The sequence below is a fragment of the Acanthopagrus latus genome, chromosome 17 (assembly GCF_904848185.1).
Source record: "Acanthopagrus latus isolate v.2019 chromosome 17, fAcaLat1.1, whole genome shotgun sequence".
Taxonomy (NCBI): domain Eukaryota; kingdom Metazoa; phylum Chordata; class Actinopteri; order Spariformes; family Sparidae; genus Acanthopagrus; species Acanthopagrus latus.
The window spans coordinates 21,752,799-21,775,229 of NC_051055.1; the positions used below are offsets into that span (position 1 = coordinate 21,752,799).

General features: G+C 41.8%; 1 protein-coding gene across 5 annotated transcripts in view; it reads left to right on the forward strand.

Moving 5' to 3' along the window:
- The window catches only part of arhgef1b (Rho guanine nucleotide exchange factor (GEF) 1b), a 44,266-nt gene that overhangs the window by 3,408 nt on the left and 18,427 nt on the right, over positions 1-22,431 (forward strand). For 4 of the 5 annotated variants that reach the window (XM_037073889.1, XM_037073892.1, XM_037073893.1 and 1 more), the window contains exons 2-7: positions 16,658-16,744; positions 16,863-16,976; positions 17,907-18,005; positions 20,484-20,526; positions 20,662-20,767; positions 21,924-22,064. In XM_037073889.1, coding sequence (XP_036929784.1) covers positions 16,694-16,744; positions 16,863-16,976; positions 17,907-18,005; positions 20,484-20,526; positions 20,662-20,767; positions 21,924-22,064 — 554 coding nt within the window. In that variant the 5' untranslated portion in view covers positions 16,658-16,693. The remainder of the gene's footprint in view (positions 1-16,657; positions 16,745-16,862; positions 16,977-17,906; positions 18,006-20,483; positions 20,527-20,661; positions 20,768-21,923; positions 22,065-22,431) is intronic. The other variant, XM_037073891.1, reaches the window with a different exon arrangement.

The following is a 22,431-nucleotide window of genomic DNA, read 5'->3' on the forward strand; positions in this document are numbered from 1 at the left end:
AGATCTACACTGGACATGTCTGTACGCTTAGTGTTAACACAAACTCAATGCTGCGTCAGGGTTGAAGAGAACACCTGTCCTGTTCGGGTCAGGCTCGGTTACTGCTCTCTCAGGACAGAAAAATGCAGCCTGAGTTGCGCTCTAGTGTCCGAACCCAAGCCGCAATAACCCCTGGTGACATCACTATGAAATCATCAGGATTAATCACTCATACTTTACAAACTTTACTGCAGAGCCACTGAAGATGTTTTACTACTGTAATGGCAGGCAGAGTATCAGAATCAGACACAGGAGGAATTTACCCTGATACTGTGGTGCATAACAGTCAAATGATATACACCGTAAGGGAAAATCATATTCAGTGATGTGCAAAACATTGATGCTAGACAACATTAATGTTAATGTAACATGTATAGGGTACAGAGCCGTACTTTCTATAGGGAGTAAACTCACCTATACGTGTACAGTTGGTGGAATACCCCTTTAAGAATCTAACATAATGGTATTCTGGCCTAACAGCTCTTTTGGCCAATCTGCCCTGACTCATTTTGCCTCTTGTTATAGCTCACAAAGTGTTTCTTTTTTTTATGTAGACAAAACAAACATTATATAGCTGAACCCCAACTGCCACTGTGCTCGTGTGTTATCAGCTGATTCACAGGACAGTGATCTTTAAGGTAAGGGCAGCAAACACAGGCAGCTTAGTGTATTCACCTGCCAGTCTCTCTCTGTCATCCTGCTCTAGACCAGACTCTGTACTCACAGTATGTGTAGTCAAGAGTGTGTTGCATGTGTGAGACATATGAGTCATGTGTTTGGAGCTGTCACCAACCCCCAACAACAACTGAGTGACCCTGAGAATGAACGCAGCCAATCCCAGCGTGTTGAGTGTTTACATGCTCTCAAATGCGATGATGAGGAGGGTTTTGTGAAGAAGCATAACCTGGGCTGCAGCCGCTTGTTCCTCACAAGGTAGAAAATGGAAAGATTTACATCCATCTGTCCAAATGTGAGTCAGAGAGAGATCGCTGGAAAACTGAGAGCGAGCGGGCGAGAGAGAGAGGGAGAGAGAGGGAGGAAACGGAGAATGAGCTCTTTCATTTGAGGGTCGGGGTGGAAAAAGCGAGAGTCGACTCCATGGATGATGTTTACTCTTGAGGAGCGAAAGATGGGGGGTATGGTGGGGTGAAAGGTCCTCCAGTCTGAGTGAGTGTGTACAGACAGCGTGCTGGCTGCATGTCAGCACTCTTTTGAGTGCTTTTAAAAACAAAAGGAATCTTGTATTTGTCATATTGTAATAACACTACAGATACATTGATAGTCACACTTTTAGAATTGTACTATAACTCATGACAATTTCCAATGCCTTTTCTGAATAGAGTAAATAAAATACATCATTGAAAACCCCATTGTTTGAATTATAAAGTGTTTGTGTGGGTCTCACAAAGGTGGTGGCTAACAAGTGGATGACTGCAACCACTGAGTGTGTCGGGGACATTAACGTTATAATACCAAACGCGGAGAATTGTCTACTTACTAGTTCATCTTTACAGGCGGACTGTAGTTGCAAACTGTTCCGAGTCTGCAGGCTCCAGGTTGGACATGGACCCAAAAATCTGTCAAGTGCAACTAAACATTTTCATTGGTCGCACCAGTGCACTTAATATTCAGCAGAGCAGATTAAAGTTACAGTTACTGAAATTTCTTTTGGAATGACAATATTTTTCTGCACCTTACTTGCTATTCACAATCATTTGCATAGTTTGCGCTTTGCACACAAGTGCAGCCAGCTTAAAAAAGAAAGTCTAGACCTCCGCTCTAATTTCACAGCTTATAAATTAAACAATTTATAGTTATGTAGTGAAGCACTTAGTGCTGAAGTCATAGACAGTGATATAGCTTCCTTTAGAGCCTGACATTAGCTTTTTACCTCTAGCGGTTTCATTTACTCCTTAAAAAAACATAAAGCATAAAGTGGTGTTTGTTTGCTGAACTGAACCTGTAGGTATCATTAACTTGTGAAAAATCCTGAAGCTTGTGGTTGTAGGATCCAGAGCAATGCTAAGTTCCATGTTAGCCTACAAAAATCTGTGTGATAGTAAATTGTCTGTCTTCAGGGGGCGCATAGCTCTTTTGGGGCAGAACAAGCTATTTGAAAATGTCAACTTGTAACTGGCACTTCAAACAATATTCTGACGTTTCATTTAATGATAAAAAATAATAGATGAATTGATAACGAAAAGAAGAGAAGCACAATTTACTTTTTCATCATACATATCAAGTCAATTTGCTTATACAGCCCAATATTTAGACTTATTTGTCTTATTTACCATTTGCACAACATAACACAACTATCCTCAGACCATTGAGGAAAGATACATTTAGCAGGAAACAGAAGCTAGAAACCTCAAGGGGACCAATAGAGAAATCTGTACATGCCACTGTACTTTTTTTGGCACAGCATGAACAACTATCTCTCTCTTGCATTTCCCAGTGCAGGTTAGTATTCAAATCTTCCCTGTGAAGTGCAGTGGTACATTGCAAAATGTGTTCTATCAGTGCGACATACCGAAAATAATTTGGATGCCTCCCCTGATGGATGGAGTCTAATTTTAAAACACTCATCAGCTGGTGCTCATAAATGTATAAATGCTGCAATAAACTATTATTTTCATCAGATGATTGATTATTGTTCAATAAAATGTCAATCAGTTTTCAAAGTTGACATATTTTTGTTTGCTAAATACATTCAGTTTGGTTGCATAACAAAACGGCAAATATTCACATTAGGGTGTTACAGATTACTGCTGCATATGTGGAAGCTGTATAAAGTCTTTTGAGGCTCAAGAGGGAGCACAATATGATAAATGGACCATCAGCTGCGGCTGAAAACTACTTAGAGAGTTAAAGAAGTTTGAAAATGAAATAAAATAAGATACCAGCTGATGATTTAGTGTCACCAGACCTCTGTAGCCCGCTACTCACCTCAGCTTGTAACCTGTGGCTCAAGGACATGTTTTACGGCTGGGTGTTGTCAAAAAAGTGTAACCTAGTGTTTTTCATGCATGTCTTGACACAGCCAATCATCAGCACTATTAGTTCTTGGCAGAACAAGCATGCTTCTTGTTTATTGGCTCACTGACGCTAATGAGATTAACTCCTTTGGTTTCTAAATTTTGGTAAGTTTCTTCACTTTTTCTTTATCCTCAATAGTTTTGAGGCAGTTTGGTCAGTCCCATAAAAGTACTGATGTTCCACAATCTAAATAGCTGCTACTAGCAAACACACCTGAAACTTTTGTTTGTTTTGTTTATGCTGCAGTTTTGATATATCAAAATGAATCATTAGTCCAACAGTGTTATAGATGCTAGTACTGGATGTACCTGGCTTACATGTGTTGCTTTCAGTAGCAAGAAAGAAATGTTATTGGCGCGGACCCCAACAAATGTCACATCATGATGTTTTAAGTATTTTTTTCCTGTCTGACTGAAAATATGCTCAAAAATGTTCACTCACACTAACTGAGAATCAAATCCTCATTGTAATATCTGCCAGAATTAATCGCAGTGAGATTTTTTTTTCCATTATTATGCCGCCCTAAGCAGGTCCTTAAAGTCAGGGAGAAGAATGTTGCATGTCTGGATTGCACACTGTTGGCATGAGGTTAGCATTATGAACCAAGGTGTGCTCGTGCGCAAGTACAGAGGCATTTTTGGCCTCTGTGACTTTCTGGGCAGACTCAGCTCCTTCCAAACATATTCAGTATCTGCTTATTGTTGCTACTTTATTTGGTATCAAAAACCAGAAAGCTAATGAGCATTGGATGCACATAACCACAACAGCAGACTTGTGAATGAATGAGATGTGTTTTTTTTTTGTCACAAATTCAGAGGTTTCTGTGTTTGGCTTCAGCAGTTACTGCTCCATCAACAAGAACACACACACACACACACACACACACACACACACACACACACACACACACACACATGGAAGCAGTTAGGCCAGGCTGGAGGTTCACTGTGAACTGTCAATCCATGCCAGTCGATTGGCCCCAACCTATCAACTGTTTCCATGAAGCCAGTGACCTCTATATGGGGACATGGAGTGAGCGAGCAAGAGAGAGAGAGAGGGAGGATGGAGGGGGTGGGTTTGGGTGGGTTTGGGTGGGGGTGGCACTTTTTTGAGCATGAGAGTGCGAGTAAAGTGTACTTTGGCTCTAAGGAGAAACTACAGAAAATGAAAAGGAGTTGTGTTAAACGTCGGCAAATATGCATGGCCGTGTGCACAAACAAGGAAGGAGGCTAAGCTGTAGCTTGTTATACCGTAACATCATCCTCGATATGCTCTGCCGAGGTTGGAGTGGGGGATGGGCATTATCCAGCATCATTAAAAACCTCCAAAAGCAATGTCTACTCAGCTGAGTTCATATGATGAGAAGGTCAATGACTCTACAATGTTTCTTCCAAGTAAAGTCACATGAAGAAAAGGTCATTGAAGTAAACCTAAAGTAGTAAGTAGACATAAACTAGACAAATCACTGAAACTTGTCTTTCCACAGTCACAAAACTCAATTTCAAAATGTGAAAGTATTCTGACTACACGTCGTTTTTGTCCACTGCTGATGCCGACTCTCTTTAGCTCGACTGATGACGCTGTCTGCCATGTCTTTTTATCTGTGGAGTCATAGTCCTGTAAATCGCCTCTGTACTGTATCGCCGGTCTTCAAACTGACATCTTTTGGTCTCAAGCTGCCCCAGTCTGGTGTCTGGCCCCATTCACTGGGAGTCTGGTCGACTGGGCCTGTCATGACTCCCTCCGTCATCCAAGGTTTCAGTGCAGTTTGACTCCCGCCAGCTAATTGGGCCAGTTAGCTCCCATCTACTGGAGCACACCCAACTAGTGTGTCACGATGTGGTGTGTGGGCTAATGTGGCATCTCCTCATCTCAAAGTAGTTCCAAGTTGAAGCCTGTTGGAAAATAATGCATTTGTAGCCCACCAGAGCTTGTGCAAAAAATGCTTGAGTGAGGGTATAAAGGCATTGGAATTGCATTGGATGTCAGAAATATGTAAAGCTGTCATGAAAAGCCTTCAGCAAACGCCTGCTACAACCCAGTATTCTTCTGTATTGACATCAGGAGCATCACCAGAGTCTTGCTCCATGACTAACAACATTAATTAATGCAACTCTGATAAGTGATCTCCTGAAAGCAGGTAAGGGTTGTTCAGGGACTGATACCAGTATAAAATGCCTCTGATACTGCATAAAATGCTTGAATATAACAGCTATTGATGTACCCATCTGATACCACGAAATGTATTAATGTGAAGTGCCAGCCTAGTGCTACTTTTCCAGCAGTGTCCTGTGCACCTGTATCAGGATGGGGAAAGTATATTGTTACATCTCCATTTAGAGTTCCAGGTTTTTATTGCCGGTATGGACACGAAAAAGGTCTTTAATTGCTCTAATATTGGTCTTAAAAACACTTGTTGAAACCTGCAGTGAAAGCTTGAGTAAAACGCTCAGAAGAGACATGTAAGTGGTGCAACAAGTCCTTTTGAAATCAGAAAACCCTGAGGGCTTCAACAACATGATTCCTCTGGACTTATAGCTGAAAAGAATGAACAACATGTAAGGTGGGATCCAGTGAAGCAATGAAAAGACCTGCCTGTGTTTTCCCTTCGCTGTTGGCCATAATCTTATTTTAGCCACTACGTAATGGTCGTTAAATTACATAATTGGCCCTTGTCTGCCGGCCATGAATGCACTGGCTGTCTTGGAGCGATCGCACAAGGGGCCGCTTTATTTTAGGCTGAAGGTGAAGGGAGACGAAGAAGGGAGGTTAAGCGAGAGAACGAAACAGAAGATGTGGAAAGACGTAATAGACAGAAGAGAAGGGATGTTGAGGAGAAAAAAGGATGTGGTTGTCAAAAAGAGACAGAAAACAACGTTTCAAGAGGGCATGTTCTTACACTTTCACCGCAGACGAGCCTCTGCCTCTCTCACGCAAATGCTGATGTCACTTCCCTTGTACACAGACTCTGCTGTGCTGCACTATCTTCACTATCTCACAGTGCAGCTTTGCTTCTGTTGTTTGCTTACCGTCAGTGCGGTGACAAGATTTCTGGGATAAGTTTGCCCTCTGTAATGCCCAGACCGCTGTTCTGTTGGCCTTTTACCTTGTAGAACTAACATGCAGACATCCAGTCAAGTTAAGCCGCGTTATCTTGAAATGTCTTATCTCTGTGAATTGATAAAACCCTTATCTTTTATCAATGGAATAATTTAAAGTGAAACTCTCACCAAAAAGCCACCTAGGTTTTTTTTTGTGAATGTACTGGAGTCCGTATTTTCATTTTCGGGTCAAACTTATTTTCAATGGGAATGCAGCGGGCACTTTTATGATAGCATCAAAGTCGCTAGTCACTAAGAAGGCTCGACACAACATGAAACTTTGCTTGTAGTATCATCAGGGTCTCTACACATGAACATGAGCATTCAGAACATTGTTTTGTGTACACAGAGTTTACTAAAAAGAAAGTTTTTGAACTACTTACCTTAGCAGATGCTTGTTCTGCTAGTTGCTGTCCTGCCAGCCAGAAGTATCGATCTAACGAAAATAAGGTTTATCTTAAAAGTGCCTCTTACATCATAATGATGCTTTTATATGAAGGTTTGACTCGGGTGCATTCACAAAATTCTAGATTGCATTGTAGGTGAGAGTTTTGCTTTAAGTAATACCTTTGATCCAGCATTTTTTGGTGTGTTTGGTTTGCACCTAAAATAAGTTGGTGTGCATACAAAAAGACAGAGTTAAGAAAAGAGTGGTCAGCACTGAAGCAGCAGAGGTTGAGATGTCCTGACTTTCACCCACTCGCATGGGCAAGCACTTCCCACAATGCAACACCATGCCCTCTATCTTTTGTAAAGGCCCATAATAAAGGCTTTTTGTTGAGACTTTTAAAGTCTGGAGGCCAATCCATCATAATCCTGATGACGCCATTTGGGCTATTTTCACAGATTTTTAGAAAGCTGCATCCCGAGCCACATTATACAACTGTTTTCACAGGCTGACTCATGCTTCCCATGACGTGTAAACTGAACTTTAGGTATTTAAAGTGATATTTCGTTGGGAGAAGCAGTACCGGTGTAGGAAGCTAAGTGATGCACTGTGGTGGAGGGGGGCAGCAGCAAAATATACATTAGCCACCTGAAATATTCATATTAATTTGTGTGAGTATTTTCACAGCTTTATGTTGCTAGCAGGCAGTCCTTTTGATCAGGGAGCTGAAGCTGTTCCATCAGTCTTTGACAAAATCATGTTTTACCTCACAGAATATGACAGATGCTGGTCCACAATCGTCCCAATCGCTTGGTTTGTGTGTGTGGCTTCAGTGCTTTAAGGAGTAATCCAGATTCACGGAAGTCACACACTAACACAAACAAATCGATTGAGGAAGCTGTAGACCAGCCGCTCCCAAGTTCTGTGAGAGGGTGGGGCGGGCCGGCCGCCGTCGACTTTAGCGGGCTTTTCTGTACACTTCGGCCGGCTTGGCCTGGTTTCACTCGGCACATCAGCCGAGGGCAGCTGGGATTTGTATTCCCACTACAACCTGGGCCACTTGCTTGAAGGTGTGTCTTTAACTGATAACACACTTGTCTTGGGTAGAGGTCAAAGTATAATCTTCCTCCCTCAGTACGATTGAAGAATAGACTCCAACAAAGCTCCACTAACTTGCTTATAAACATTTTTTAATTTGCTTTGTCTTCTTCAGGAGCTTCTATTATGAAGCAGCAAAATCAGGTAATGTTGCGTGTTCACCACCAGGAACCTAACATGACTTCTTAAACAGCTGGACGTGAACATGATGAAACACTAAAACAAACGAGCAATACAGAAAATACAGGGATGCAGTAAGCAGGAGCAGAGACTTTGACATTGTTCTGTCAGGTTTTCTGCACAGACTTGAGTCGAGTATCGCAACACGCTTGTTTGAAGGGTAGAACGGGGGTCATCGAGGGTCGGCCTCAGCCACAAAACGTCACAGCAGCACCACAATTTGGCTTTGCATGACCAAAAGTGTAGTGGAAAAGACCCATAGGTAATACGCTGACTCTATGGATGGGTACCTTACACACCCCACTTCAAAAAACCTAAACTATCCCTGTAAATCAGTCAAAAATGGGGTATTGGTTTATTCCCATGGTATGGTGTAACATTCCTGGCCGACCACACCTTTTAGTACAGAAATGTTCTACGTGTTGACGGTGTGACTGAAATTTGTCACAAAATACTTGTAACTCTGATGATTCATGAGTTGTGCGTTCAAACAAATGTCAGATCTTTTTAAGTTTAAAAAATGTCTAGAAATTCATTCTTGTTGTGTAATTGCAAAAAGAGAGGCCTGACTACTAGTTACATTTGGATATTTACACTCAAGAAATTTGTATGATATGCCTTCCTATACATTTTATATTCTGATTTATAGTGAAATTTAACATGCTATGGAACATGTTTCCACTGTGTTCAGTGTCAGCGCTGCCAGCTGCAGCCTAAACCACTTAGTCAAGGCTGTAACCTTTCAGGTGTCGGTCTTTGTTGGAACACAAGTTCTGGATGCTTTTATACCTTTCAACAAGAATTTCCAGAGTTTCTCACACTATTTTCCATTGCCTGTTTTTTCTTTCTTTCCACTTACTGCCTTATTCTTAATTTCCTGCTGCACTGTGTCCCCTCTTTTAATTTCATCTCCACGCCCCTCCTCCTCCTCCTGCTCAGTCTCACTAGGCCCCTTCCTTTTTTTCTCTGTTTAGTCTATAGGGATCATATAGGCCAGTGCATGCAGCCACCACTCCTGGTAAGTCCTAGATGTGTGTGAATGTAATACAGACTTTGAAGTACAACAAATTAGTTAATTTGCTGGTTTTGGAATATTTATAGGTTCTGTGGAAAAATAATGGCTGAGGTACGAGCATGACCACACTTTCCATGTTGCTGAGGATTCACATGTTTATTTCATCTCCGCGTGTCCTGGTATAACCGTCTCAGAGCCATTATGCCGTCAGAAAGATGTCTCTGTGAATGCTAATGTTTGCAAAATGTGCATGTACACCCTGCAGTTTTAGGCCAGCCTCTCCTGTTCACCCTTTTTTTCTCATGAGCTCTCTGTTCCTCATTCTTTCATCACTTCGGTTTCGTTCATGCTGCGCAGTCACTTCCTTTCCTGATTTCCACATGAACTTAGAGCCAAGTGGCGCAGGAGGTTTCTTTGATTCACTTTAGTCCTGCTTTTTTAAAGATTTATACATTTTTCACTCTCGCTGTCTTTCTCGCCATCTCTCCATCTTGTGTCTCGCTTCTCTTTCCCTCTCCCCCGTTTGATCCGATAGGTCATACAAGAATGGCTTTGATAGCTTCCTGAGGAAATAACACCCACTTCCTGTCTATGTGCCTCCCCATTTGCCACCTTCCACTCCCCCCCGCTTTTTTTCTTCTTCTTCTTCTTCTTCTTCTTCTTCTTCTTCTTCTGTGCTCAGTGCTAGAGATGCAGTGGTGCTGCTAGGAATCCCCCAGTCACTGCTAATGAGTCTGCGGCCTGATGAGAGAGCCAGATAAACAGCAGCACAAACACAGCAAGCTATGGCCATTAGCTGCTGGGCTATTTTTGGAGGCTGCCCTCAGAGCATATAGAGGACAGGACGCAGCCTATTGTGGCCGAGTGTAAGAAGAGAACCGTGACCTATGCTTATACAATGGATTCTGTAGCCAGGTGCGTGTAGAGATTGTAAATGAGAGAAGCTCTAAATTTAGTGTTTTTTTTAGGACGGGAAGATATATGATTCATGTTCCTCACCAGCTGGTACCTTTTTTGTGTTTTGTTTTTCCCCTGCTTGAGTTTGTTTCTCACTCTTCTTTGGTGAGCTGATCAACAGCAGAATTGCTTTACACTGGCTTGAGACATTGTTTCCCCTTGAGAAACCATTCCCAGGAATTTGTACACCTTGTCGCTGCACTTAAGGTTCTAAAAAATGTAACTTTGATGCCCTATGCTGCTGACTTATCTAAACAAATTATCATTGACTCTAGAAGCCACAAGTTTTCTGACATATTAGCCCATTATTAAGCCACTGTGTACAACTGTTGCACAATTGTCACTTCTGTCAGATGATACTGATGGTTTTCCCCTTTTATTGAAAAATGAGACCATCTTGGTGAAAATAGAGTGAAAGTTCTGTCTTCTTCTGTCTTTCTTTAATAGTACAACTTGGGTACTAAAATCAGATATTTTAAAACTCTACACTGAGCTGCTCTTAAAGTCAGACTTCCAACAGGAGGGTGAAAAGCAGACTGTCACTGCCCTCTTTGGTTGAACCACACCCTGCATCACTGATGGATGCTGTCAGAAGTGCGCTCTTTCTGTCTTCACTGGTAGCCACACCCAACAGTTGTGAGGTGTGAATAATGGCTACTTCAATGAAATAGGAAACATCTTGTGTCCAGCAGTTAAACTTTTTAAAAATAAAAAAGTGCTCACATATTCACAGATATTAACATGTAGCTGCATCAGAGAGTCAATTAATCGTTGAAATAATTCACTATTTTAATACTTGAAGAGGAATAACTGGACTGATTTTAGACATTTTAACAAAAATCGTAGTTCCAGTTCCAGCTTTATGAATGTAAGGATCTGCAGCTCTCTTTGTCATTTTTGAAAGTAAATCAAGAGACTTGGTTGGACAAATGACGCAGTTAGAAGACATCGCTTTGGGTTTTGGGAAATTTTGATGAGCATTTTCCAACAGCTTTGTGTCAATCAATGGATTGTTTATCGCTAATGAGAAGAAACATTAGTTGCTGCTGTTGTTGTGAGGAAATGTGTTGATTCTGAATCTAACACTGTCTTGTTTTCACGTCATTGTGTCATCTTTTGTTCCAAGTATGTGCAATGATTTGCTTGTTTTAGATACCACTGATAATGGTACTCGTTTTGTCATCTATGTTGTGGAGTTACTTAAGAAGATATAAAAAAAAGAAACTGGTTTCAACTGTTGTGCAACAATAAGCTAAAACACTGTTGGCCAATCATCTTAACAATAAGCTCTGTAGTTGCTTCTTAAAAACATGACGGTGGCGCACTTCAAATCATCGATTCAACACTTTGTTGTGCCCACTGCATGATCTGATAGTGTCATGTTGAAGTTGTTCCTGGAACATCATAATTAATGTCTTTCTTGGACCAATCATTGAAACCGATCAATTTCCTCTTCACATTTTTGCAGTGTCATAGTTTAGCAACAAAAATAATCAAATGGGAGACGTTATCCCTTCAGTCACATGTTGTGTGTTGTTTAAGGGGTCAATTTGAGTCAATATTATGTTTCTCTGAGCCTAACCAAGTATTTTAGTTCTCTAAACCTAAGCGAACAGTGACAGAGAACTGAAAATAATGAGGGAACTCTGCTCTCTAGAATATAAAAAGTGAACCATTTTACGGAAACAAGATATGAACACCTTTCTCCTGAGTGAATGCCCTGGAGCAACATTAATTACGATGTTGTGGGAACAAAACCAACACAGTGAGTGCAGATACGCCGGTGTCCATTGTGGTGCCATGCAGGTGCATCTGTGTGTAAAGGGACAGCATCATCAGATCTGGTCTTGGTGCCCTTTAACTCATCACACTCCCCTCTGACAGTCACTCATCAACAGGTCTGGGCCCCAGCGGTGTCGCTATGGACGCTGAAGACGCCCACTTCGGGGTGAGACCACAGCTCGACTCGTCCACTCTTCTTGGTCTGAGGGGTTTCACTAAAACGGCTGATTGTTGTAGCGGTTTCACAATGGACGTGGGGTTTGCATAAGAGCTGATGTAACAGTGACTGTTATTATTAGGCTGCTGCTTAACCTCTTAGTGACCTGGTGGAAATATGAAATGCTAAACTCTGCTGCTGCTGCTGCTCCATCTAAATGTTCAAACAGGTGCAGTTTTTTCTTTTGCTCATGTACAGTATTAGAGCTCGGCCTGCGCGGCCCAGAGAGGAATGCTGCTGTAAAGACCAGTTGTCATAAAACACACACACACACACATGCACACAGTCGCACATGTATACACACATTTACACACTGGCAGCTCCCCACAATCACATAGGAATGGCCCCCTCCCACATACGTGCTCAGTCTTAACCCACACACACACAAAGGCACGTACGCTTGATGGCTATCATTGGATTGATGCCACCTGACACTTAGTTAGTACTGGAATGTGATGGGAGGGAGGGGGGATGGCAGGGTTGGGGGCAGCTGCCGACTCTCAGGAGCACCGGAGCCGATCTCTGCACCTCTGGGACCCTCTGTTCAAGTACTCGGATCCTCGTGGTCTTTGTCCCTCAGCTAGTCCGCATCGGTCAAGAGAGACCCTAACAGTTCGCGGCTTAATGCCAGCAACAATGGTGTATTAATGGAGGTAAAGGGTTACTGTTGAGACTCACAGACTGTCTCCATCTGTTGTCTGAACTGTGCCATATGCTGGAATGTACCACTTGGCTCCGTCTGGGTCAGAGGAGGCGCCCACTCCTGCCCCTCCGCGGTCCTGTGCGCTTTAAATGCAGAGCGGAGTTGACCTTCTCTACTTCCCCTCTGAGTAAGCGCAATTAGCTTCCTCCTGACCACTTCAATTCATCTCAGAGAATGAACATTTATTACAGCGACTCAGATCTCAAGGGATCTGCTTCAGCATCTCCTGTAATGAGGAGGCTGTGATCACGAGTGCAACTTAGGGGCAGCAGTACTGAGGTCAATGCAATTATGAGGTCTTAAGAGCCTCTTCTGCGTTTGCATCTTAATGGAAGTGTGTGAGATGGAAACAAAATGTATTTTGATATTTTATAGATCAGACAATTGATTAATCAAGAAAGTAATCTGCAGATCAGTCAGTATGAAAATAAACAGCTTAACCCTGATGTTTCAGTTTACCCTCACACTTGACTAAATGTCAACAGAGAATTTCTCTGTAACTGATATTTGATCACTTTATCCAAGCAAAAACTTGTGTGGTTGAAAGAAAAAGTCATTATCTAAGTTAATTATGATTATTTGACTTGACATATTGTATTTTTAATCTGACAAATGTCAGATTATCATCTGTCTCTCTTTATGAAGATGCGCCTTCTAAAAATAAATAAAACATATTTCTAGTAAAACTTAATTAATGATACGTTTTCAACTATCAGATTAAACACCAACCAGTGCGATAATCAAAAGGTGAAAATTCTCTTTCCATCTATGACAGAAAACTGAATAACTTAAGGTTTTACACAAAACAAGAGATCTGAGGATGACATCTTGGGCTTTGGGAATTGATGGACATTTTTCTGACATTTCATAGACCAATTTCAACGACCAATCGATTCATTGAGAAAGGAAACAGTCGCAGCACCAATTTCTGGTTCCTCCTCTTGTTGTTAATCTCACGCACCTGTTCTTAGAACTGTATGTTGTGAAAGAAACCAGTTTATCTTGAGCTGTGACAGTGCAGCATTTTTATCTTTCCACCAGGAAATGGCTTGATCTGCTTTTGCAGCATTAGGCAGTTATCAGTGTTGTTGTTGTTGTTGTCATGGTGACATAACTGTGTTTGTCTGGTTACAATGGCGTTGGCGGGTTTCGTTTTGGGGAAGGTGTTCAGTGGCCAGTTTTGTGTGAAAATGAGTCCTTGTGAGTCTGTCTGTGTCCCTGTGACAGTGTATGTCCTGTGGCCTGCGTCTCTGTTTGTCTAACCCCTCCTACGCATGTTGCTCCAACACTGGTCTCTCTCAACCCGCAGCCCACTGGATATGACCATGAATGAACACATTCTCTCTCTGTCTGTCTGTCTGTTTCACACACTGTCTTCCCCCCCCCCCCAACTATCAGCGCTGCTTCTCTCTTTACAAGAACTCACCTTGACCTCACAGCGTTTATCGGCTCTCCTGACCACTGCGTGCACACACACACACACACGCACGAACGCACGCACACACGCACACACACACACACTCAGGGCATGAATCGTATCGTGGTTGTTTACACAGTTACATTTCCTTATAAACCCCAACCACTAAGTGATTTTTCAGTTCCTATTTAAAATGCTTCGATAATACATAACCACACATATGATTAAACACTATCTGAGCATGCAAACATGTACAGCAGCGCTCTTTCACTCCATCAGGATAGTGGGAGATGTTGTCTCCATTGTTGGACAGCTGCCATTATGAATGAAAAAAACTCTACGTGACTGAGACAAATGCTCATGGTGTTTAGTTTTATTCACGTAATGTCTCGTCACATTCGCCGACTTCCTTCCTCACTCTCGTTGCATCTTCTTTCGTTTTTTTTTTTGCTCTGCCATGTTATAGCAACCGGCGACCAAATAAAACGCATCATTACTGCGAGTAAAGTTGCTGATATTTCTAGTTTTGAGCATTGTAGGAAATATTTTTGATAATTTAAATACACTCAACTCAATGAAATACATAATGAAGATCTAGACATTTAGATGCTGGACTGTTACCTTAAGGCCAAAACAGAAAATCACAATAGTGCAATGAAATAAAATAAGAATTAAACATGACAAACTTGAAATGGTTGGTTTACATTTAGCAAACGCTCTTGTCCGAAGAGCGACTTACAGTAATTCATGCATACATTCATACACTGATGTCGGTGCCGACCAGCACGTCAGGAGCAGTTTGGGGTTCAGTATCTTGCCCAAGGACACTTCAACATGCAGACCAGGGGAATCAAACCATCGACCTAGAGACAGTTTGGCACAATGTAATGGATATAGAATAATGAAAACAAGTTGCGTTAACACTGGTTCACTACAAATCTCGTCATCACTATATACTTTTGTCAGCCAGGCGTGCGTCGACCAGGAAGTGGAAGGTTAACTGGCCATCCGTTTCTATAAACGATTGAATAAACCTGCATTTTGTCCTGTGTTGTTGTCATGTGAGACTGTGCGGAAAGGAAATCAGTCCAGTTGTCTTAACAGCGACACCAGCAATAATACCGGTTGGAAACGCGAGGGGGGAAAGTTGTGTGTTGCCACTTTCACTGACATCGGGGGAGGAGTATTACCTCTTTCATACTGGCCAAAAAAAACCTCCCCAACACCTGCTAACATCTGGCTTCTGCACTACTAAGAGTACACAGACTCGGCTCAGTGCATCCTTTCAGGCAGATCACTCCGGGTTTTTCAAGACTTTTCAGAATAAAGACTCACCCCTGACCTTTAGCTTTGGGATAAACACAGTGAGAAGACACTGCTCGCATATCTTATGTTACATGGAGGTTTGTATCGCCATGCCGCCCGACCCTGTTCTTCATGATGACCTTGAGGTACTGTAAAGTTTAGAAACAGTATTCATAACTCTGAATCTATAAAATAACTATTCACAGACAGTTTCCTAAGGCCATTTTTTCCCCTCTTCTCACTTTTTCCTCTGACTCATACTTACACCTCTTTGACCCTGTTCTCACCCTCTGTACTCACCTAGCAGGGGACAATGGTTAGTGTTGCTGTTGGGCTTTCAGATGTGTGTGTGTGTGTGTGTGTGTGTGTGTGTGTGTGTGTGTGTGTGTGTGTGTGTGTGTGTGTGTGTGTGTGTGTGTGTGTGTGTGTGTGTGTGTGTGTGTGTGTGTGTGTGTGAGTGAGTTTGGGTGTTCCCCGGTAGCGTCTCTGGGTCTGCAGCCTTCAGAGAACCGAGTACAGTACATGAACTATGTGTTATTTGTGTGTTTTGGGTGTGTATGCGTACAGGGGAAGTGGTGCGGGGTGTGTAGAGGGTGGGGGTAAATTGGTCACCCGCTCTGATGCATTTTTTTCCCATTCATGGATTTCAAAGGCAGGGATTGGCATAAACCTCTAATTTCAGATTAGTCGCAGTTGCATTTTTAGACCTGGAGGGTTTGCATCACAGTGGCTGGAGGAGCTCTTTTCCACTTGAGCTTGTTACTAAATCAGAATAACTGTTCTTCAGACTTCAGATCGAAGAAGTTGTTTTTTGCAGTGCATGTTAAACACATTATTCCCCAATGATTTCAACACCTAAACTAAATGTTTAAGTGTAGCCTGAGGGAAGAGGACTCCAGCATTTCAGAGAACACCCTCCAATCTTTTATTAGAGACTAAAATTTACTTAGTTAAAAAAGCTTTTTAATTGCTTCATTATCATTTTTATCAGTGTCCCTTCCCCAGTTGCCTCATGATTTATTTCAAGAGAGAGCAAGATCAACTGATCGCAAGTAAATATTATAAATAATGCAGGCTTTGTCATTAGAACAAAGTTGGTGCAAAACTTCAGCTGTTGCTTTCTATTCCTTTGCCTCGCTTGGCTCATATTAATGCAGTCTTACTTACTCCATCATGACGCACCAGGCCTGAGGAGGTGGGATTGGAAGCTGGGACGTTTTCCCTTCTTTCCGCTTGATGTTATTTTGCACTTGTAAAGTTCGCCGTGTCCAAACCCTAATCTGTCGTTATGTCTGGCTCTGCTCAGCGGGGGCTCAGGATGTCAAAGAGGTAGCCTACCGGTTCAAAGTTATAGCGCCTAATGTCGGCTAATTGTCTTGTTTTCTTCCTCCCCCTCCTTCTCTTTCCCTTTTTCCATAGCAGGGCGTGTTTGGGGCTCAGTGCTCTAACCCAGCCATGAGCATCATCGGGGCCGAGGATGAGGATTTCGAGAACGATCTGACTGATGTGAGTGAATAAGAGTGGCAGCTGAACCGAACGTCACCATCGCTTCTCCCTTTATTTTTCTTTTCTGCTTCACGTGTCTGTTGGCTCTATTTGTGTATTCTCTCTGTCTCTCTTTCAGGTGGTCGATGACCAGTGCTCATGCTTCAACAACATAGAACAGCTGAAGGATCGGCCGGCCCACCTGCTGGTCTTCTTGCAACATGTCATTCTGCAGTTTGACCCTGCCCCCCTGGTGAGACCTGCAAATTCCATAATGCAACACGCGGTCGATGCAGAATGTATAGAGAGTCCATCTCATGCAAGCCTAACGGATCAGATGTACCTCTGTTTTAATCAATATGGCCTTAAAGTTTGAGCTGAAGTTTGTTTTCAGTGGGGCCTGTGTTGATGAAAGCGTGTTTATCTGTATATCTATACTCCTGCTGATACAACAAGTGACAGTTCACCCCTTAAATAAAAAATAAAAAAACATGTTTTTCCTCTCAACTGTAATGCTGTTTATCCATCTAGTTGTGATTTCTGGAGAGAGGGGTTATATTAAATTATACCAAAACGATCTAGATGGATAAATAAGACTATATGTAAGAGGAAAAATATATATTTTTGATTTTGGGTTGGAACGTCTTTTTTAGGTGTTGTTCAGTTTGAAGACTGGCAGAAAATCATTGACAATTTTGAAAGACATTGACATGAGAAAGATATCAATCAAATCATTTGACTTATGAAAATATACTTCTGTATGTCAGTTGATAACAAAAGTAATTGTTCCAACCACATTATATATGCTTTTATATAGAAAGATGGCAGATTCTAAAGAGGTCCTAGTTTGGAAATGCAAACTAAATTCACAAAAGTAGAACAAGTTGTTCATGTTACACTGTAGATGTAATGTGTAGTGACAAAGCTTTGCCTGTAGCCAACCGTGTTTGGGACACGAGTTACTCACAGCCTGCTCAGAGCAAGTAATCAGACAGATGGTAAAACAGAGAGTGCTTGATTCGATGCATTGAGAAGAAACTGTAAATACAAAGAGTTAGTATTTCACCTAATAGATATTATCTATACATGAGAGCCAAATCATGATGTCATTACAAGATTTATTTTAAGCATCTGTAGCTTGTATGAAACACACGGCAGTGACCTTCTGTCCCTCCTCTCCCAGCTGTGTTACCTCCATGCTGACCTCTTCAGGAGCCTCAACACCAAAGAGACCAAGAAACAGTTTGTGGAGTTCAACAACACTTTCTTGGACAAGGGTGCAGTAAGTAGCGCACTACAATACATTAGCTGTAAGAGATTGACTGACCCTGATTGACCCTGATTATCATGAACACATGGGCACATTTGTGATTTATTGTAAACTTATGGTAGAAATAATGCAGGGTTCAAACTTAAGGATTGTGGCCTTGATTTTCCACTTATTGACAGTTTTTGGAGATCATCGACCAAAGCCCCCGACTGGTGCTCGATTCGATCGCTACCAGTGAACAGTTTGAAGACGTTCAAGAGCTTGCCGGTGCCTCCCAAATGGCCGAAAAATTCAATATCTGGTCAAGTTGAGGATGGGTTGGGGAGTCATGCAGTGAGCCCTTAGTTGATTAAGAGCAGAAACTGCTCTGCTGTCATTTGAAGCAGCTCTATGAACCCAGTCTTTGCATGCATCTATTGGTAGGGAGGGGGAACAATTATATAGTTTCTGAAAGAATTCATCAGCACACAAGTCTTTCAATATTTTTAACCTTGTTGTTTTATCCGAACCACAATTTGAGCTGGCAGCTATATGTTTTTATGGCAAAAGTATCTATTTACCTCCAACTCTCGCCTGCAGTCTTTTCTATTTCTTCATTGTTTTTTCGCTGCAGATCAAAGCACAAAATACTCAGACTGCTTGTCTTTTATGTCGCTCGTGGCTTGCAGGCTGGAGACCGCACCAACTTGTCTGAGATTGTTCCTTGTGTAAGATCCTTATAGCGTGTGAATCCCTGTCACTGATCCATCATGTAGTGTGCGTAACCACAACGACTTAAAGACTTCCGACTACAAGACAGAGTCAGTCAAGAAACCTGAAAGGAAATGAATAAATTGTGTGATGCACGGAAACAAAAACACCAGGTTAGCGGACAGAGAGGGAGGGAAAATATGAAATTTAGTTTTCCTGGCGTGTTCGGACTTTTGTGTTTTGTGTTTAATGTCTGTTTTGGGGTTTGGGGAACACAAGTCACGGCTGTTTTTCCTGGGTTTGCTGCAACTGCCTGTAAATCTGTGAAAACCTTTGTTTGGGTTTTGTTTGGACTCGGTACCTTATTGTGATTACTGTAGCAGATCTCGACTTGAATTATCAGACTTGTGTTTGTCTCAATTTGTGTTTTGAAACGCTTTCGGTAGTCCTAATACTGACTGACATTAATATTAAATCTCACTTAAGACTTGCAATGGTCACTCTGTTTTATATTTCTGTGATTTTAGGCTTTGCAGAGTCTTGTCAGTTGATGGTGTGCATCGTAGAATAATCAGTTTAGAAGAAGGTAGCAGCCTTTGCAATATAGATGTAGAGTTGATACACTGTACAGCTGCAGTCTGCACAAGTGTGTGTCGGCTCTGTTAGATCTGTCTGTCCTCGCTGTGTCTGTGCAGCATCCTTCAGTTTTCTGCCTGTCCTCCCTGTTTTTCCTCCCTGTACACCTGGCCTCTGTCTCTGCTCTGTTATATTTCCTCTCCTCTCCACAGCTCATCCTCCGAACATGTCCGTCATGTCATGGCGCTCCCTGTCTTTTCTGTCTCTCTGTCTGCCTGACCCCACTGCTTCCTGTCAGGATCGTGGGAAAGCCCTTTAGGAGGAGTCTTCCTCTCTCAGTGTCTCTCTCTCTCTCTCTTTCCCTTTAAACCCCTTCCCTGTTGTAAACCCGTTGACTTCAAATCGGCCCATGTGGTTATTTTCATGTCAGTGACAGAGCGCTGCTGTATCTTCCCACTTGGAATATGTGTTTTTTTTCCCTCTCTTGGTCTGTTTATTTCTGATGTTTAAATGACCCCTTGTGGTGAGATGTAGTTACTGCACGCTTTTTTTGGGATTCTTCACCACTGATGAACGGCACATGCTGTTTTCTTGGGTCCTAACAAAAGAAATAACAAAGAAAATATATAGAGAAAGAAATATATATTATGTAGGTGTCGAGTTGCAGCGGTTAGTCAATTAAACAATCCGTTAATTTAAATGTATTTAGGATGAATTGTTTCAGTCAAACATGTTTGTCGCTTAAATGTTTGAGGTTTTATTTCACTTCTGGTTCATTTTTGATTGTTAGTTGTAAAGCGTTTTGGATTGTAGATGGTTGTTTTGCCAAAAGGAGCAATCTGAAGATGTCACGTTGGCCCTTTTCACAAGTTTATGACATTTTATATACTGAACAATTTATCAATTCGAGGACGTGCTGATTTGACTTAAACCTTTTGGAGGCAGTGGTGGTGTTAAACTGTACTGCATTATAAAGAGAGTTGTTTCTGTTAACCTCCCTGTTATTGACTCAATAGGGCTGACAAAATATTAGAAACACCCTGCCTCAGTCTAAACAGCAGTTTGACTCAAAAATGAACATGGAAGTGGAATTAACAACTCTTTGAAACAGACTCAACAAGAAATTAACGTTTTGATAAGGTTTCCTACAGGACTGTTGTATTCTGACTTTGATGTACTGATGATTTATGTTCCTAATAAAATGGCTTTTTCTCCACATTATAGATTCTCAGAGTAGCAGCACCACCTAATGTAACCTATGAATTGGGTAAGTTATCTTCATGTGACATATTCATTAAAAATCATTCTATGTTCTAAGCTATATACACACACAGACATCATCCTCATGCAATGTCTTCTTCCCTCTCTTTCACTCACATCACCTGTCCCTGCCGTCTCTAAGACCGAACCCGTCCAGATCTGCTCGCCGAGGACACCCAAAGACGTTATGTTCAGGAGGTTCAGGCCCTGCAGGCGGCCGAAGTGGCCAAACAGCTGGAAGATTTCAAGTGAGAATCCGCATTCAGTATTCCATTCAGCCAGTCAAGAAAACTCTCACCACCCCAAATTTGTATTTAGTAAATTCACAAATTTTGTCAGTGAGTGTGTATTTTGCAAAAAAAGAAAAAAACTAACTACATAAAGTACCTTAAGTCGTTACATATATTATAAGTCTGGAGAGACATTGATTAGTTCACTTTGAGTTGTTATTAAGAGGAAATCAGAAAACTGGGGTACTGAAGCAATAGTGTGGTGTTTCACCACAATTCAAATGACAAATGTCTCAGTGTCTCTACGCATTTGTAAGCATTTCTACTTTCAGGACAGCATTCAGCTTCAAGTCGTACGAGGGTGTATAAAAATAAACCCACAGACCTTTGAAAAACTTGCTTGAGTTGAATAACTTTTCCCAGAGAAGGACTGTTTAAGTGCTCACATTCAACACATAATCATGATTTTCGTGTTACACTCTGTCACATTAACAGGCTTTGGAAGTGAATTTCCCAAATGAGCGATCAATAACGTATTTTCTCGCTAACTTGCTTCATAATGTGTGTTAAACATCTGACGTTCATCCATTGCTGCCTCTCAGCTAAGATGTTATTACTGCTACTGTGTGCAAATAATGCCTACATTTAGATTTACACAACTCTTTATAAGACTCACTTTGGTTCCTTCAATTTTAAAGTCAATAAACATTTGTCTTTGCTGGAAGGCTTTTACTATGATTAGCGGGAGCATGAAGTCAAGAAAGGTCATCTTGATGTATTTCTTATTTGCTTTGTCAATAGCACTTCGTTTTAAATTGTACTAAAGAACTTTTAGGTGGGCTGACTTTGATTTAGACTCACATCTTGATCCTAGATTTGAGAGTGAGCTGCCAAAAAAACAGGAGTAATATTTTCAGTAAATCAAACTTTCGAAGGCGCATAATAAGCAGATTTGGTTACGGAGAGGATGATGAGAGTTATGTTGTTTTGTTCACCAGCTGCTTTCTTGGAACTGCCGTGAATAACCATATTTTAGTAATGGCAATGCACTGAGCAGCCCTCTTCATCTACAGTCTGCTTGTGGAAGCTGGAAAGGCTCATCAACATACTGTATCAGTCGTTTGTTTTCATTATTCATTATTAATTCAACTCCCTTCTGCTTTGCCTTTCACAGGCAGAAAAGGATGATGGGCATGACCCCCAACGAGGCTGAGCTCATTGACGTGGAGAGTCACTATCCCACCGACCGCATCCCGTTGGAGATGAAGGAGAAGTCTGTAGCTGAAAATCTGCTGGACAAGATGTCTGAGACACAGTGAGTGTTCCTCTTTTTCTTCTGTGTCTCATAACATCAAAATTAAGCTTTTCAGTGCTCACCCCAGGGAAAGCTGCTGCGGACACTTGCAGGGATATTGTCAACTGACTAACAGCTTTAGCAGTGAGTTTACCTTGAGTGCACGGGGATCCTGAGGTATAAGTCAGACTTCTTTCTGCACAGACATTGTTTCCTCTCATGCAGGCGCAGAAAGCACAAGCTCGCTGACCATCGGCAGCCGTCTTTGTGGTGTGTTTAAGTGCAGAGTTTTGGTCGAGACACAGGCGAGAGTTGGCTGTCGTTGCCACTCGTATTTAGCAAAAGCAGCCATTTTAGATATATTTCCTCTGAAGTTGGCGTTACACTT